The sequence below is a fragment of the Sorex fumeus genome, unplaced genomic scaffold, assembly GCF_029834395.1.
Source record: "Sorex fumeus unplaced genomic scaffold, SorFum_2.1 ptg000030l, whole genome shotgun sequence".
Lineage (NCBI taxonomy): Eukaryota > Metazoa > Chordata > Mammalia > Eulipotyphla > Soricidae > Sorex > Sorex fumeus.
This window is the reverse complement of record NW_026606087.1, coordinates 2,464,947-2,481,009: the sequence shown is the minus strand read 5'-3', so window position 1 is coordinate 2,481,009 and position 16,063 is coordinate 2,464,947. Positions and strand designations below refer to the sequence as shown.

General features: G+C 41.8%; 1 protein-coding gene across 1 annotated transcript in view; it reads left to right on the top strand.

Annotated features, from left to right (window-relative positions):
* INSC (INSC spindle orientation adaptor protein) overlaps positions 1-16,063 on the top strand; it is a 143,168-nt gene that overhangs the window by 80,912 nt on the left and 46,193 nt on the right. The window contains exons 6-7 of the mRNA XM_056116094.1: positions 11,097-11,210; positions 15,724-15,849. Coding sequence (XP_055972069.1) covers positions 11,097-11,210; positions 15,724-15,849 — 240 coding nt within the window. The remainder of the gene's footprint in view (positions 1-11,096; positions 11,211-15,723; positions 15,850-16,063) is intronic.

The window sequence follows — 16,063 nt, the reverse complement described above, 5'->3', positions numbered from 1 at the left end:
TAAAATATGTATAACATTTGGTTAAGGCCCATTGGCCCATTATCCCATTTTAAAATTCCTTCAAGGAGAGAGTTAAATTAAACAAATTGTCAACATGATCTTCCTTATCTTTTTAATTTTTTTATTTGTCATTTTGGGCCACACCCAGTGATGGTCAGGGGTTACTCCCAGCTCTACACTCAGGAATTACTCCTGGCGGTGCCCAGGGGGCCATATGGAATGCTGGAAATCGAACCCGGGTCGGCCTTGTGCAAGGCAAACGCCCTACCCGCTGTGCTATTGCTCCAGCCCCGGCAACAGGATCTCTTAATCCTTGGGAATAATTTAAACTTCCACTTAAATTTATATAATTTTCTTTAATTTTCATACTCTGTCCACTGCACAGGAAGGTCTCATCTCTGTGAGTGGGAAAAGGCAAGAAATTTTGGGGCCATTTTAAAGTCCAGGATATTGAGATAGCAGTGTTTTCCTTGGGACTTTTAAACTTCGACTGGTCTTTCCTGACCATCTCTAAAAGGGCCTACGAGGGAGTATATCGGATATACAATATTAGGACACATTTATTATTATCCCTTACATTCACTTTTGGAAAGTTAGAACAGGCCAAATCTTTAATTCCTCAGGAAGGAACTCCAGGAAACACTTTGTCCCAGGAGTTCATCTTTATTGTCAAAGCTTTTAACAGATATTCATCTGTGCTTGACAGAAGGAGGGTGATAGGATGGCTGCTAATTTCAGTTGCCCTTAGTCCAAAAAGATTTGTGAGTATGTTTCATGGGAGAAAACATTTACCATAGGTTAATTGTAGAGCCTTGTTTACCATATAAGGCAGAAAAATGCTCCTTTTGCAGAGAAGAGCAATTGATACATTTCTTTTTCCTGCAGTCAGGCATTTTTAATTCCTTCACAGGAACTCTATTTGCATTCTTTCCCATACAGTATTTTCAGCATTTAAAATTTTCTGGCTTCCTTGGAAATGCTGTGTTTCTGCTACCTCCAGAGAGGACGATCTTGGTGCCTTGAAGGGACTGACTGTCTTCCAACTACTTCACAGGCTTTGTATGCTACAGGTTCCCAAAGATTTCCCAGGAAAGATGCAAGCATGTCTAATTTTATGAAAATCACTTGCCAGATCTTCAATTTTTATTGGTTTTATTTCTTTAAAATGACCCTCCTGATAATGTACAGAGTTTCTAAAAGTTATGCAATTACTTTCCAGAAGAGAGGCGTCCATCATACATACTCCTCACTCATCTCAAATCTTAGTATGCACTGACCTGCTGTGCAAAAATTATAGAGGAAGAGGGATGATAAAACCAAGGAGTCTTTATTCATATAGAATAAACCTTTCGCATATGTATATACATGTATATGTATATATGTGTTGGAAGACATTAAAAACTATGTATTTTGTCCAGTGTTGTGACTATGGTGCATTTGTGTGTGTGTACATATGTGTGTTCATGGATTCATGCTCATGGAAGAGGTGGTTACAATTTGTCTTATCCCTTACAATTAATCTTTTTTTTTAATTCTTTTATTAGTGAGTCACTGTGAGGTACAGACTTACAAACTTTCATGCTTGCGTTTCAGTCATACAATGGTCGAGTACCCATCCCTCTACCAGTGCCCATTTTCTACCACCAATGATTCCAGCATCCCTCCCATCACTTCCGCCCTGTTCCCTCCACCCCACCTCGCCTCTGTGGCAGGGTATTCCCTTTTGCTCTCTGCAAACCATTCTCCTTTTGGGTGTTGTGGTTTGCAGTAGAGGTATTAAGTGACCTTCATGTTCGTTCTATAGTCTACTTTCAGCCCGCATCTCCCATCCCGAGCGGGCCCTTCTAACACCCTTTACTTGGTAGTCCCTTCTCCATCTGAGCTGCCTTTTCCCCCAGCATGTGAGGCCGACTTCTAAACTGTGCAGTAATCCTCCTGGTACTTACCTCTACTGGTCTTGGGTGTTAGTCTCCCATTCTGTAACTTTATATTCCACAAATGAGTGAAATCTTTCTATGTCTGTCCCTCTCTTTCTGACTCATTTCACTTAATATGATACTTTCCATGTTGATCCATCTATATGCAAATTTCAAGACTTCATCTTTTCTAACAGCTGCATAGTATTCCGTTGTGTAGATGTACCAAAGTTTCTTTAATCAGTCATCTATTCCCGGGTACTCAGGTTTTTTCCAGATTCTGGCTATTGTAAACAGTGCTGCAGTGAACATATAAGTGCAGATATCATTTCTACTATACTTTTTTGCAACTCCGGGATATATTCCCAGAAGTGGTATTGCTGGGTCAAATAGGAGCTCAATTTCTAATTTTTTGAGAATCGTCCATATTGTTTTTCAAAAGGGCTGAACCAGTCAGCATTCCCACCGGCAGTGAAGGAGAGTCCCATTCTCCCCACATCCATGCCAACACCGGTTGCTTTTGTTCTTTTGAGTATGAGCCAGTCTCTATAGCATGAGATGATATCTCATTGTTGTTTTGATCTGCATCTTCCTGCTGATTAGTGATGAGCATATTTCATGTGTCTTATGGCCATTTGGATCTCTTTTTTGAGAAAGTTTCTGTTCATTTCATTTCCCCATTTTCTGATGGGGTTGGATGTTTTCTTTTTTGTGGAGTTCAACCAGTGCCTCTTACAATTTATCTTATCCCTTCCAGGTCCATTTATTCTGAAATTGTGCTTGACTCTTGAGAAATATTCTCCTTACAGCAAAGGAAAGAAGAGTGTGGGTAGGGCATATCCAAGTGGCTTTTTGGGGGAGACATATATTTAAATGTAAGCAATTACTTTCAGCTATATTTTGTACTCATCCCCAGAATATGTCATTAGTTGGAAAGAAAAATATCTTGGTAGAACCAAAACTATAAAGGTTAATGGTATTGATTATTTAAATGCAACTGGAACATTTTTGAGAATTACCAAAATTTTTATGATGTATTGGAAAAAATCCATAAAGTTTTTATGTAATTTCTGCATCATTTTTGGTATACATTATTTAATAAACTAGTTAAAATCAACTCTGTTGAAACATTTTTATGAATTATTTATGCTAATAATATTTAACTACTGGCCCATGGACTGGTGGCAGTCCATAGGTGTGAAAATAATGAGAAACACTAATTGATAATAATGTTTGCTTTCTATTCACAAGAGATAAAAATGACTGCTAAAAGCTGGACTATTTAGATTTAAGGTGTAAATACCTCGTTTCTTTCTTAATTATAGAGGGGAAATTTGATCATGAGAATCACAAATCACAAATCATCCTGTTAATCATCGATTGCCTCGAGCAGGCCCCAGTAACATCTCCTTCATCCTAGCCCTGAGATTATATTCAAGGCTCTTTAGGAGAATGAGACGACCCATCATTGTTACTGGTATTTGGCATATTGGGTACGACACAGGGAGTTTGCCAGACTCTGCCATGTGGGCAGGCTACATTCGGTAGCCTGCCAGTTTGTCCAAAGTAGGAATGAGATAATAAGATGTCATAATAGGATGTCATAATAGCATTCGCGGCCGCACAGTTCTGGGAGCTGGTTTTTATAGTCTCTGAGTCTTGGCCGTTGATGGGATTACACAGCGCCAGGGGGCCAGTTGGTGGGTGTGACCCCCACCTACTGGAATTTGGAGAATCTGGGTGGAGGATGCTCGGCCCAAATCCGAGTAGGCTTGGAGATCTCGGCCCCGGAACCCACGTGACTTTGTCCCTCTGCCAGTACCTTCATGTGTGCGGAGAGTGGTCTCAGCTTGGTGGTGGCTGGTCCTGGAGGTCTTTGGCTGCTGGAGTCCTGGTCAGGGCGGGGAGGAAAGCTCAACCCGCTCCACTCCAAGGGGCCCCAGCGGCGAGGACAGTCAGGCGCGGGGGCAGGAGACTGCACTGTTCTTCTTCCGGGAGCTGGTTTTTATAGTCTCTGAGTCTTGGCTGTTGATGGGATTACATGGCACCAAGGGGCTAGTTGGTGGGTGTGACCCCCACCTACTGGAATTTGGAGGATCTGGGTGGAGGATGCTCAGCCCAAATCCGAGTAGGCTTGGAGATCTCGGCCCCGGAACCCGTGTGACTTTGTCCCTCTGCCAGTACCTTCATGTGTGCAGAGAGTGGTCTCAGCATGGTGGTGTAAAAATATGTAAAAATAATCAAATGTGTTCTTATTTTTAAAAGTTATCTGACCTTATTTGTTTCCCAAAATGAACACCCACATTAGATACTAATAAACATCTATTCCTGAAGAAACATTTTTTATCAGTCTTATACTTAGATTCTTAATTTATACTGTTATATGTTTATTTTTATCATAAAATTTAGTAAAGTTTTAATTTTGCCTTATAGAAGTACAAATATATCAACTTTTATTTTAGGTCTAATTATTTTAATATAGATAATTTCTGGCACGACAGATTATTTTAAAAATTATTCATCAGTGTTTTGTTAGTATTTCTTGTAACATGTATCAAAACAGATTTAATTTAAAATGAAGTCAGGTCTTTATTTAGAGAAAGTTGGCTTGGTTGACTGAGTTGATTGAAAGAAATGTCTTTGCCAATTAGGTTACAGGGTGGGTGTTAATAATAAATTTAATAAGCAAAAACTGTAAATTCAGGGTTTTGATAAAACATTTAAAATATGTAACATATTGGTTAATTAATTAATTTATCAATAAGTTAATAAATTCTATTGGTAATAAAATTAGCAATATTTTTATTTTCTCATTTTTTAAAAAATAATTTGAATAGCTTAGGGTACTCTTTGTAGAAGAGTAGTGGGTATACTTAATAGTTATTTGATAAGTCTTGGTAGAGTTACTTTGGAATTCTTCCCCAAAATTGAGAGAGTAAATGAATGATTCTACTGATTTAATAACAAATGATTTTACAACTCAAGTATTTACTTGATTTTCTTAAAAAGTTTAGAAGACTTATCAGTAGAGAAAAAAAATATATTGTTTGATAGTAGTGATTTATTCTAGTTCCACACAATTACATAATTTAAAGAGTCGAGCAATGAAATTACCCAGATTGGCTCTGTAATTCTCATTCTTCTCTTTTATGGGCAGAAAAGAAACATTAAGTATTTTAATATTCAATCATGGATACATTAATGAATCAGAAATCTTTAAAATGGTAAAGAGCTTCATTCATTTCATTGAAAGATATTCAAAATAAAATTTAAGCTCTCATGAATCATGGTTATGTACCAAAACAATAACCTAGTTATGTTTTACTTTTATGCTAATAATAATAATAACTGTAGCTCTGTGAGGAGGAGGTAACTTTATTTTTTTAGAGTTTTTTTAATGAAAGAACTGTGATTTGCAAAGTTATTCATAGTTGAGTTTTAGGTATATAATATTTCAACACCAATCCAATGCCAACTTCTTTCTACCAGAGTTCCCATATTTCCTTCCCACCCCCAACTCCTGCCCCATTCCTACCTGACAACTTGACAGGCACATTACAAAGTTCCAGTGGTTGTAGCTTAAATCTCATGTTTTCAGTGTTGTTGAATTTGGGATATGTGGCTGTACCAGTCACCCAGATCTCCAGTGTAACTAAAACCCTAATGCCTGCTCACCCATTACTTTCTGTTCTCTTCTTTCACCCTTGATTTCTTTCTTTCCTTGTCCTTCTTCTCTCTAAGCTACTGGAGTCAAGGGTAACCTAAGCATCCCCTCGCACCTTTACTACAATACATTTAGGAGGAGGTAACTTTTAAAATTTTAGATCCTTAGAGTCATAGGAAAATAATGTAAAATTTCAAATTACAATGCTCAGTATAAAGATAATTAATAAAACACTTATATTACATTAAGTAAAAATTATAAAAGAGAATTGGAATGCAATTATAGGTTTAAGGATGATGAAAGATACAAAATAAAAGAAAGATTAATCATTATTTATAAATGGATGATGATGGTATGAAGTTGTTTGGTATTTAATTTCTATTTAATAACTCTAAAAGGATGATGTCATGACCTTATTTTATGTCAATATTTACAATCAGCTAGAAATTACATCCTTCCCAATTTGATTTTTAATAGTTATGATGAAAAATTTGACCTGTCCAGTTTAAAATGTGCAAGGGGTCCTATATTTTTTAAAACAAGAGGGAAAGAAAAGAAAAGGAAGCTCTTGACCTGGAAGATGTAAAGGGTTCTGGAGCACGTCGGCTATTGCCCTGCTTCTGGAGAAGGAATCACCTGGCTTTGAAGAGCCCTGTTTTACAGGAAGGTCTCTTTGGGATGCTGCTGAAATCTGACCCCCCAACCCCACCCCATGGACTTAGAGAGTACCACACCCTCTCAGAGCATGGCCTTTCTATCCCTTTGGAATATTTCATCCTCAAGTAACATTTCTTTCTGCTCTGTGTGTTTTTGGGGTAAAGAACTCTCTTTGTTGCTTTCATCTCTTTTCAAGATCTACTAAGCAGCTCACCCCATTTCTCACGTGGCTCTTTCCTTCTCTGAGTTATAAAATGAGCACCATTTCCTTTCTTTCACTTTCTTTCTTTTTCTTTTTCTGAAAGGCAAAAAGTAAAATCCCTTATGTGCTTTTGAATTTCCTTCATTGAGATCAACAAAATCAGTTGCGTTCTGAGTCTATCTAAAGTTTCTCATCCTTACAAGTCTTCACATTTACCTCCCTATATTGGACATCTCACCCAAAAGATGTGTTCCCATCAGTCCGACAGGGAGCTCAGCCCTGGCATCAGTTATTATTTCATCTTTCTCATCTTCGGTTGGCCTAATCTTTCTGTACCTTTCCTTAGAGACCTAATTCACACATTTCCTCAGGATATTCTCGCAGATCACAGGTCACAGGTCTACTCGATCCTTATATCAAAAGCAGAAATTTCTCTAGTAATATTTTAAATATGAGTCTCCTGCCCCCATGCCTGGCTGTCCTCGCCGCTGGGACCCCTTGGAGGGGAGCGGGTTGAGTTTTCCTCCCCGTTCTGACCAGGGCTCCAGCAGCCGAAGACCTCCAGAACCAGCCACCACCATGCTGAGACCACTCTCCGCACACATGAAGGTACCAGCAGAGGAACAAAGGCATGCGGGTCCCGGGGATGAGATCTCCAAGCCTACTCGAATCGGGGCTGAGCATCCTCCACCCAGATCCTCCAAATTCCAGTAGGCAGGAGTCACACCCACCAACTGGCCCCCTGGCGCTGTGTAATCCCATCAACGGCCAAAACTCAGAGACTATAAAACCCAGCTCCCGGAAGTGACATCTTATTACCTCATTCCTACTTTGGACAACCTGGCAGGCTACCGAATATAACCTGCCCACATGGCAGAGTCTGGCAAACTCCCCGGGGCGTACCCAATATGCCAAATACCAGTAACAATGATGGGTCTCATTCTAAAGAGCCTTGAATATGACACTTTCTTAAAAATCTCAGGGCAAGGATGAAGGAGACGTTACTGGGGCCTGCTCGAGGCAATCGACGAATAACAGGATGGTCGTGATTTTAAATACTTCAACTCATTCCAAGCTGCTGTTTGAAAGTTTACCTCCCCTAATTCGTTTCTTGGGTTGAAGCCCCTACTTCTGATCTAGAAATAATTAAAAACCATACACTTCTTTTTCTCATTTCTTATGTAGGGCACTTTAATTTCATACATCTGTTTAACTTCCCCTCCCCCCTTTCTTCCGGTCTTCAGCATCTCATTGTTTTGTTTCTTATCTCAGTGATTTTTCTTTTAAGAAAATATACCTTCGTCATTCAGCCTAATCAGTTCATCTTATTTGTTTCCATCCTTGCTTCACACTTCTCAGGATATAAGGTGACGCATCATTTTGAAACTTTCTCGAGTTCCTCTTTAATTTCCTGCAAAAAAAATAACTTGACTTTTAGAGATGGTATTTGTTTTGAAGCTGACAGCAAGACAGGATTCAATAATAAATGCCTATGAAAGATAAGAGGGAGAAAGCAGGAGCTGGTGTGGAAAGCCACAGAGCAACTCTGACAACTGAGAAAGAAAAGGCGGGCGAGGGAGAATTGAGAGGCAAGAGATTTAGCCAAAAATGACCCTTCAATGAGTGCCTTGTCCTGGGGTCAGAATAAGGCACTCAATCACAAGTCTCATTCCTATTCTTGATCTGCTCAATCACTGCTTGGGAGTAGCCTTAGCCAGAAGACAGAAGTGGACCCTGACCATCTGCACCTCTTCTGTCCGTCCCTAGGGCAGAACCCACAGATACTGATAAAAGCCTGATGGAGAACTGTTCTCCATTTGATGAGGATATTTAGGGAGTCTGCCTAGCTTCCTGGCCTTGAAACTTGGTGTCTGCTTATTCAGACAAGAAGACCCTCCTGGCATTGAAGGGGATGGATTCACTGGCTTTTGAAAACAAAGTTGGATGGACTGAGGGTCAGGTCCAACTCCAACTCATACTTTATGTGTGCCCTGGGTCAGCTTTCTGTATATTGGCTCTAAGATGAGTGTGGTAAATCAGGGACCCTTTTAGCACTGATACTTTGGGATATGTAGAGGTTTGACGAAAGTGGGGTTTTTGAGTTTATCTCTTTCCAAAATTATCCTTGGGAAAAGGTTGTTTATCAGTTTTCATCGTCAATGTGCCAATTGAGGGAGACACAGGAGATGTAATTATGGTATAGAAGTGCATGGATATTAACAAGAAATTGTTCTCTGACATAAATGGTCTAATATTAGCAAATGATTTAAAAAAAAGAACTAGGTTTGAATTGTCTTGTATGGTGCTAATTTGCTTCAAGTGCAAATACTAATCAAGAACATTAGTAATTACCACTTAGGTACAGGACCCCAATATATGAAATCTTCATCTTTATGTGTCACTTGTATAATAATGGATTACAGTAATGATGGGGAAGGATTCAAAGAAATAAGCTCTTTACAGAGATTTGAAGTGATAACTTCTGTTAATTAATTTTACCTTTGGTTAAATTGCTTGCAAGAGGTGTCTATTGAATCTTAGGAGAAAACTCCTATTAAATATAGCTTGATTAAATACATTCCTAGTATTAGTCTGCTATATGTAGAAGATTAGCATATTGTGTATGTGAAAACGTCTATAAATAAAGATGTAAAAGGAAGAACCATTTACTTTAAGCCTTGAACGCCTTTAATTTTACTCATTTTACAAATGGAAAAACTGAATTTATCAAACTTGATCAGTCACTGAATTTTGACTTATCTATGAATCATTTTATTTTGCTGTCAAGTGACAGGTACTTTCAGAAGTCTTTTATAGATATATTCGCACCCTTCAGTCACGGGTACAATCACCATGAGAGACAGAGTGATTTCCATTATCTCACAGATGAGAAGATGCAGACATAAAAGGGATAAGTGATTTCTTATGTGTCCCATAGACAGAGGTGGCAGAGCTGGGCTATGAATCCAGGCAGTTTGGCTCCAAAGTCCGTGTTTTTCACCACTTTGACAATTCCTCATCATAATGGTATTCTTAAAGAAGCAGACTGGGACCAGCAGAGACACTGCAAAAGATGTGAGTGCGTGCTTTGAAAGAGCTCGGTCCCCAGCACTGCAGGCTAATGCAGCCCTGCAGGGCTGGGCCAGAGCCCTTGAGTTGCAAAGCCATGCAGATCTTTGCTCTTGTTGACTCCTGCTCTCAGTAAAGACAGTAAAGTAAAATGTGAAATGTCAGGCTGGCACTAGAATGTCAATCTTGTTTTCTCTTTAAGTGTCTTTTCTATAGTGCCAGGGTTCTTTAAAAACAAATTTCTTTTATTCCTCTAAAATATACATGACAACTGAAGCTAGTGAGAGATTACTCAGAGCACCCCTTTGGGGGCCTGACTTTTCTGCAGTACGCCCCCAGCAGGAACACTCCCCACTCTCTCTCCATACTTCTCACGAGAAACTCAAGTTAACCAGCACTAATTAATAGGTAGGAATCATCTATAATCAAGAATAACATGCTTCAAAGCAAATGGCTGATTATTAAGTGATTTCAAGTTAGGTGAAAAGCTTTTTCCAAGAAATAAGCTTAACTATAATAGGAATAATCTTCTTGTCATTCTTCTAAATAAATTTTCCATTTGCTTTTTCCCTGGGCCTCACTGGGCCTAATGCTCAGTAATTTCCAGTCCTCCCACTACTAACCTCAGGCCTCTTAGTTTAATAAATGTACATGCCCAGGGATGCTAATTTGGCCTGACATTACATTAAATGTTTTCTTATTTTTATATTATTAGAGGTTGAGTAATAGGGTTACAATAGTGTTCAAGCTTCTGGTATTGATGTTCAAAGTCATTGCACACCGCCACCACAGAGGTGTCCATGCCTGCCTCACCCCTCCGTCTCCTCCAGTCCAATGTTCCTCTCCACCCCGCCAGTGTTCCACCATCTCTTGATTATTAGTTGCAGTTTTGGTGCATACTGTTACCTCCATAGCACTACCCAGGTGTGTGAGACCCTCCACTTTTGTTCCTGGGTTACTTCCTGTCACTGCCCTCATCTCCGTCTCCACACACCTGGCACTCTCAGGTCTGTATTCTAGTATCTGAGATTCATTATCAATTGATGTTGCCCATATCCTTGATTTATTTCTCGATATACCACCAATGTGTGATATTATCCTGCAGTTGTCCTCTGGCTTATTTTGCTCTAAACTGCTTCTCTTGACTCACCCCCCAAACCTGCACCCACCTGGAATCCAAATCTGAGAATCGTCATCCTCAAATATGCAAATTCACTGATCATGGCTGGATCAACTCACCGGTTTTGAGCTTGAAGAGTTGTTTACTTATCTAAGGTTCCTGTTCTCAGTAGGAGTTAACGAAACAACAAAAAAAGTGCATGTTGAGCCCATTCAAACCTGGAGACAGATTTTCAGAAAGAGTAGAATAGAGCACATTTGTGATCCTTGCTTCAGGGGACAGAAATGGTCCCATATTTCTATACGGTTGAGTTCTTATACTGGCCTATATCTCCTACAAACTAGGACCTCATCACAGGGGATGGGGTTGGATTATAGGGCTCAGAAGTTCAAAAGATCATGAACCATTAGAATTTTGTTATGGAAGAGGAGGGCTGAGAACCAAGAGACTTTTTTTCTCTTCTTTTAGGCACTGGTGAGGAAGATCGATGCCTCAGACAACATCTACACCATGGAATCCACCACAGGGAACCTGTTTAGCCTGACCCAGGAGGGAGCTCCTCTGTGCCGCATCATTGCCAAGGTGAGTTGCTAGCTTTGGGTCCTAGAGGATAGACCTGTTGAGAGTGGGAAAATGTTGTTCTGGTGGGAAGAGCTTCCTCTAAAGGTCCATCTTAGCTCTGGTATATGTACTGCTGTGTGAACTTGGAAGAGTGATTGTCCCTCTCTGGGCCTTCAAATTTCCTTTTTGGAGAGGTGAGTCTGCTTCACCGGTTGTCCCCAGGGTTTATTCCTGGATTTGTGCTGGTGGGACTTAGGGGACCAGGGGAAGTACCAGGAATCAATTCCCAGCTAGTCACATGCAAGGTCTTTCATGCCTTTCCTGAGGTACTATCGCTGGGTTCCTTTTCACCTTTCATTGTGACAAGCCCTCTATGATTTAATCCCCCAACTGAAACAAAAAGCTAGTGTCATATTTCCCCTGAGTCCCTGTCCTTGTTCTTCAGAGCGTGTCTGTGTTTAATACCAATCCTGCCCGTCTTCATATATTCCACTCAACCTTAACCAAACATATCGCCCTGCTTGGATTTTTGGCTGAATCCCTGAGTGCCTCCAGCTCTCCACCAGCACAGGAGAGGAAGACATTGGAGGTCCCTGGAGGTCCTGCACTGGAGGTCCAGACCCTTAGGACAAGTAGAGACACTTGCAGTGCTAGGGTTTCACAAGAGTCTATTCCTGTTTTTCTTTTTCACTTGAGAAATGACATAACCTTTGCTGATAGGACCAGTGATATAACTTGGGGGGGGGGGGGGTAAACATCTGTCCTTCTGAAGGCTGCAGTTGCTCACTATCAGGTGACCCTCCAGCTTGGTGGTCCCCAGCAATGATTCAGCACAGTCAGCATGGGAGATGGAACCAGATCTAACCCCACTCTGGAATCTCCATCTCTGTGTCCTTAAGCCTCTGATCCTGAGAAGAAAACAGAGAGACAACTGGGTGATGGCAGGACTCACTCCAGCCTACAAAATGCAAGGCACATCTGCCCAGTGGAATTTGTGTTTGGGTTTCCTGTCCTGAAAGCAAGGCAGGGGCGAGGGGGTCCCTGTTGTCATCTTCTCAGCTTTCTCACCCCAAATACTCAGGATATGTGTCCACCAGAAGTGGGAAGGCAACTCCTCTGGACCTTTTCCCCACCTCTGTGGGTCCTTGTGTGTCTCTTCTTGGGTCCTTCATCTTCCTGACCTCCCTCCAGGAGTCAGTTCTGCACAGCAGTCTGCCATCCGTCCCCCCATTCTCCCGACATCCTCCAAGGACTGAGGAGAAACTCAGGGCTTCCCGGAGAGAGGCAGCAACACAGGCACCCACTGTGTTCATTGTCCCCCACTCATCCATTCTTTTCCCCATCACTAGCTTATGTCCTCTGCCATGGCTGCCTCTGGCTTTCTGACAGATTATCTGCAGTTTGGTCTAAATAATTCATACTATTATATAGCTGGGCACTGAGCCCAGAGCTTTCTATAAAATTAAACAAGCTCCTGCCAACAGTGTGATTCTGCTAGCTCAGGCAATTCCCGGCTCTTCTGAGATGAGCAAAGCTCTTGGGTCCTCCACGGGGACTTCAGGGTGGTCCAGAGAGCAAATCCATCTCCTTCCTCTGTGGTCTTTTATCCCCCAGAGCTAGGCTCCTGGGTCCCTGGCATGAGGGCGGGAGACTGGAAGCCCGCCACATGAGCTTGGCCCGCACCCATTGGCCAGAACTGTCCACTCAGACCATGTTCCATGTTCCTTCACTCCGTGGCTCCCAGGTGGCTGTCCTGACCCTGTTTCTGATAAAGTTAACTGGCAACAGAGCCAGGAATTGAACCAGAATCCCCTCAATCTGGACTCAGGATTTTCCTCCCTTCTCTCCCAGCAGCCCAAATATGCTGAGAAGGCCACCCCTCTAGTGCTGGGGATGGGCGTGATGAGAATCAATGCAAATGTGAGCAGAGGCTTAAATATACTTGGCTCAGCATCTCCTGAGCCAACAAAGAGCCACCACATTCTTCCTGGCCCCTGTCTTGTCTTCTCTGGCACCATTTCTTCCTTCTCTGCTCTGGATGCAAATATCTATCTTCATGGAGAGAAATAATATTTAGATGATAAATACAATGAAGTATAAACACACACCATGTAAACGTCCACACACATATAAACATATGTTTACATCTGGAGGGGGGTCAGTAGTGACCACAGGGCAGCTGCGGAGAGCTCAGGGCTCCTGTGTCCGGTTTCCTGCTTTCATGAGGAATAACTTGGTTTTACTCTTGTGCCTCTCAGGGTGAGGTCTCTGCATGGAACCCACACCAGCTGTCTCAGTAACTGTGGGAAAGTGGGGAGGCAGAGACAAAGGATGGTGGAGGGAGGAGTCAGAGGGGGCTGATTGCATGGAGCAATGCTGTGCCCTCAGAATCAGAGCACTTCTCTTTGACCCTGCTACAGCTCTGCTCAGATTATATCAGATGCTCTGCTTTTGTCCTTCGATCCTGAGTTCCCACCAACACCCCATATCATGTACCTGCTTTTGAAAGTATCTACCAGATCATGAGCTCAGGAGGAAATGGCATGCAGAAAGCCCTGGGCCAGGATAGCAGCTGGCTTATGATAAATAACTCATCTTTTTCTTTTTCTTCTGAATTTTGGGCCACACCCAGTGGTGCTCTGGAGCTAATCCTGCCTCTGTGCTCAGGAGAACTGACCACTGTGCTCTTTGGCGACCATAAGCCAGGTCAGGAACTCAAACCCTGGTCAGTTGGATGCAAGGCATGCACCTGAACCCTTGTACTATCTCTCTGGCCCAGTGACAAATTTTTTTGAAATGCATAAATGAATTTACCATCCCAAACTAGATCTTTTCCCATCACAAGAGCAACCCCCTATGTAAATAGGAACATAAATTGCAGGGTTATTCTCACAAGATTATAGTTTTACAAATGCCCCACTTGGATGCTTATCTTGTTCCCTGTAAAGATAAGATAAGGAGCAGAACTTTTGGAATGAAAAGGACCCCTAAGCCTCATCTTATGGGGTGCAGGGAAGGGCATATCTGGGGTTAATTTATTTGGTGAGCCTATGCCAAGTGGCCATTCTTAGTGTCCTCTCCCAAGTTCTTCACCATCCCTTCACACAGTCATGCTGAGTCCTTAGCATGGATAAGGTACCTGGTAGCTTGGTACCCAGCAGGAGGTGCTCAATATATTTTTTGACGAAAATTCTTACAAACAGAAAGGATTTTGTTGCATTCATCATATCCTCCTCCTCTTCTTTCTCTCTTCTTCTTCTTCTTCTTCTTCTTCTTCTTCTTCTTCTTCTTCTTCTTCTTCTTCTTCTTCTTCTTCATCTTCCCTGTATGTATTTTAAATTTTATTTTATCCACCATTATTTACACTATTGTAATGGTATCCCTTTCCCCCTGACACACACACTTTTTATTTGTACACTGTGGTTTAGTTGTTCATGATGATTTTCTACAGGCATTCAATATTGCACACACTCTACTATAACTTGTGTTCCTTTGATTTGGGGAACAGAGGTTGATGGGTTCAGTGAGAGTCAGGAGTGGTAAGGTGCTGGTGAATGGTGCTGAACGCTGTCCTAGAAAATATGCCTGCCATCCCCGCACCAGCCCTTACTCCCTAGAAGCTTTTGGTTATTCCCACCAATAGTTTAAGAATTTAGTAGTTTGGCCTTTCTGGGAAGGTCCTGTTTCTGGAGTTAGCTTTTTGACTGCAGCATGCATGTAATATGGGTGTACATGAGCCATCAGGACTCTTGGGTGTGTGTATGCTTGAGTTTCTGTGTGCATATATGAATGTATGTGGGAATATTTGTGTGTATGAATGGTAGGGTTGGGAAAAATGACTTTCTAAGACTATCTTAGGTACCCTATAAATCAGGCTGACAGAAAACAGATCAGCAAGGGGAAAACAGAGAAGTGTATTAGTATCATGCTTAATATGCACAGTTGCTCAGAAGCCAGTAACACACAGTGCTGGTTGGGACTGAAGGTTCTTTGCTAGCTTCTTAGCAAAAAAAAAAAAACAAACCAACCAAAAAAAACCCCTACCCCCCCCCCCCCCCACACACACACACACACTCCACACACACTTTTAGAGAACTAACACCACGGCCATGGAAAAATAGGGGCAGCAAATCATGAGAACGCAACCATGCAAAAAACTGACAAATGATAAAGACTTGTCATGTCAGGAAGGTTTGTTAAGTAGATTTCTCACATGGCTGATAGGGATTAACTGACCTCAGCACCCTGATCAACTTCTGTGTTTCTAAGTAGAGAGGGGACACATTTGTAAATGTATGTGCTGCTTGCAGGTAAGTAGGGGGAGAATAAGGAGAGAGACCGAGAGAGAGTGAATGAGAGAGCTTTTTTATCTGCTTTGTCTCAATTGCCCTCATCTTTAAATAATCCTTATGCCAATATGGCATATTTGGGATGGCAGAATATGCTATGTGACAGTTTCCAAAGTATGTCTGCTGGATGGGGGCTGCTGGTCAGCCTGTGTCAAGCCACCCTGACACTTTCTTTTCCTTGGCAGGAGGGTGGGGTCGTGGCCCTTTTCAAGGTGTGCCGGCAGGACAGTTTCCGGTGCTTGTATCCCCAGGTACTCCGCACGCTGGCCTCCATCTGCTGTGTGGAAGAGGGTGTCCACCAGTTGGAGAAGGTAGGACTGTGGTGTGTGTGTGTGGGCAGGGGTCACAGAGCTCCTTGGGGCCATTGGTGCCTTTTCAGGGCACAGGCCTAAACACTTCCTCGCCCTGGGCACCCTTCAGAGTGTGGGGTTGATAATAGCAGCAGCATAATAATGATAGCATAGAGTAATGTAATATAAAAATCATGATAATAATAAGAATAATAACAATGATCTTCCGGACTTT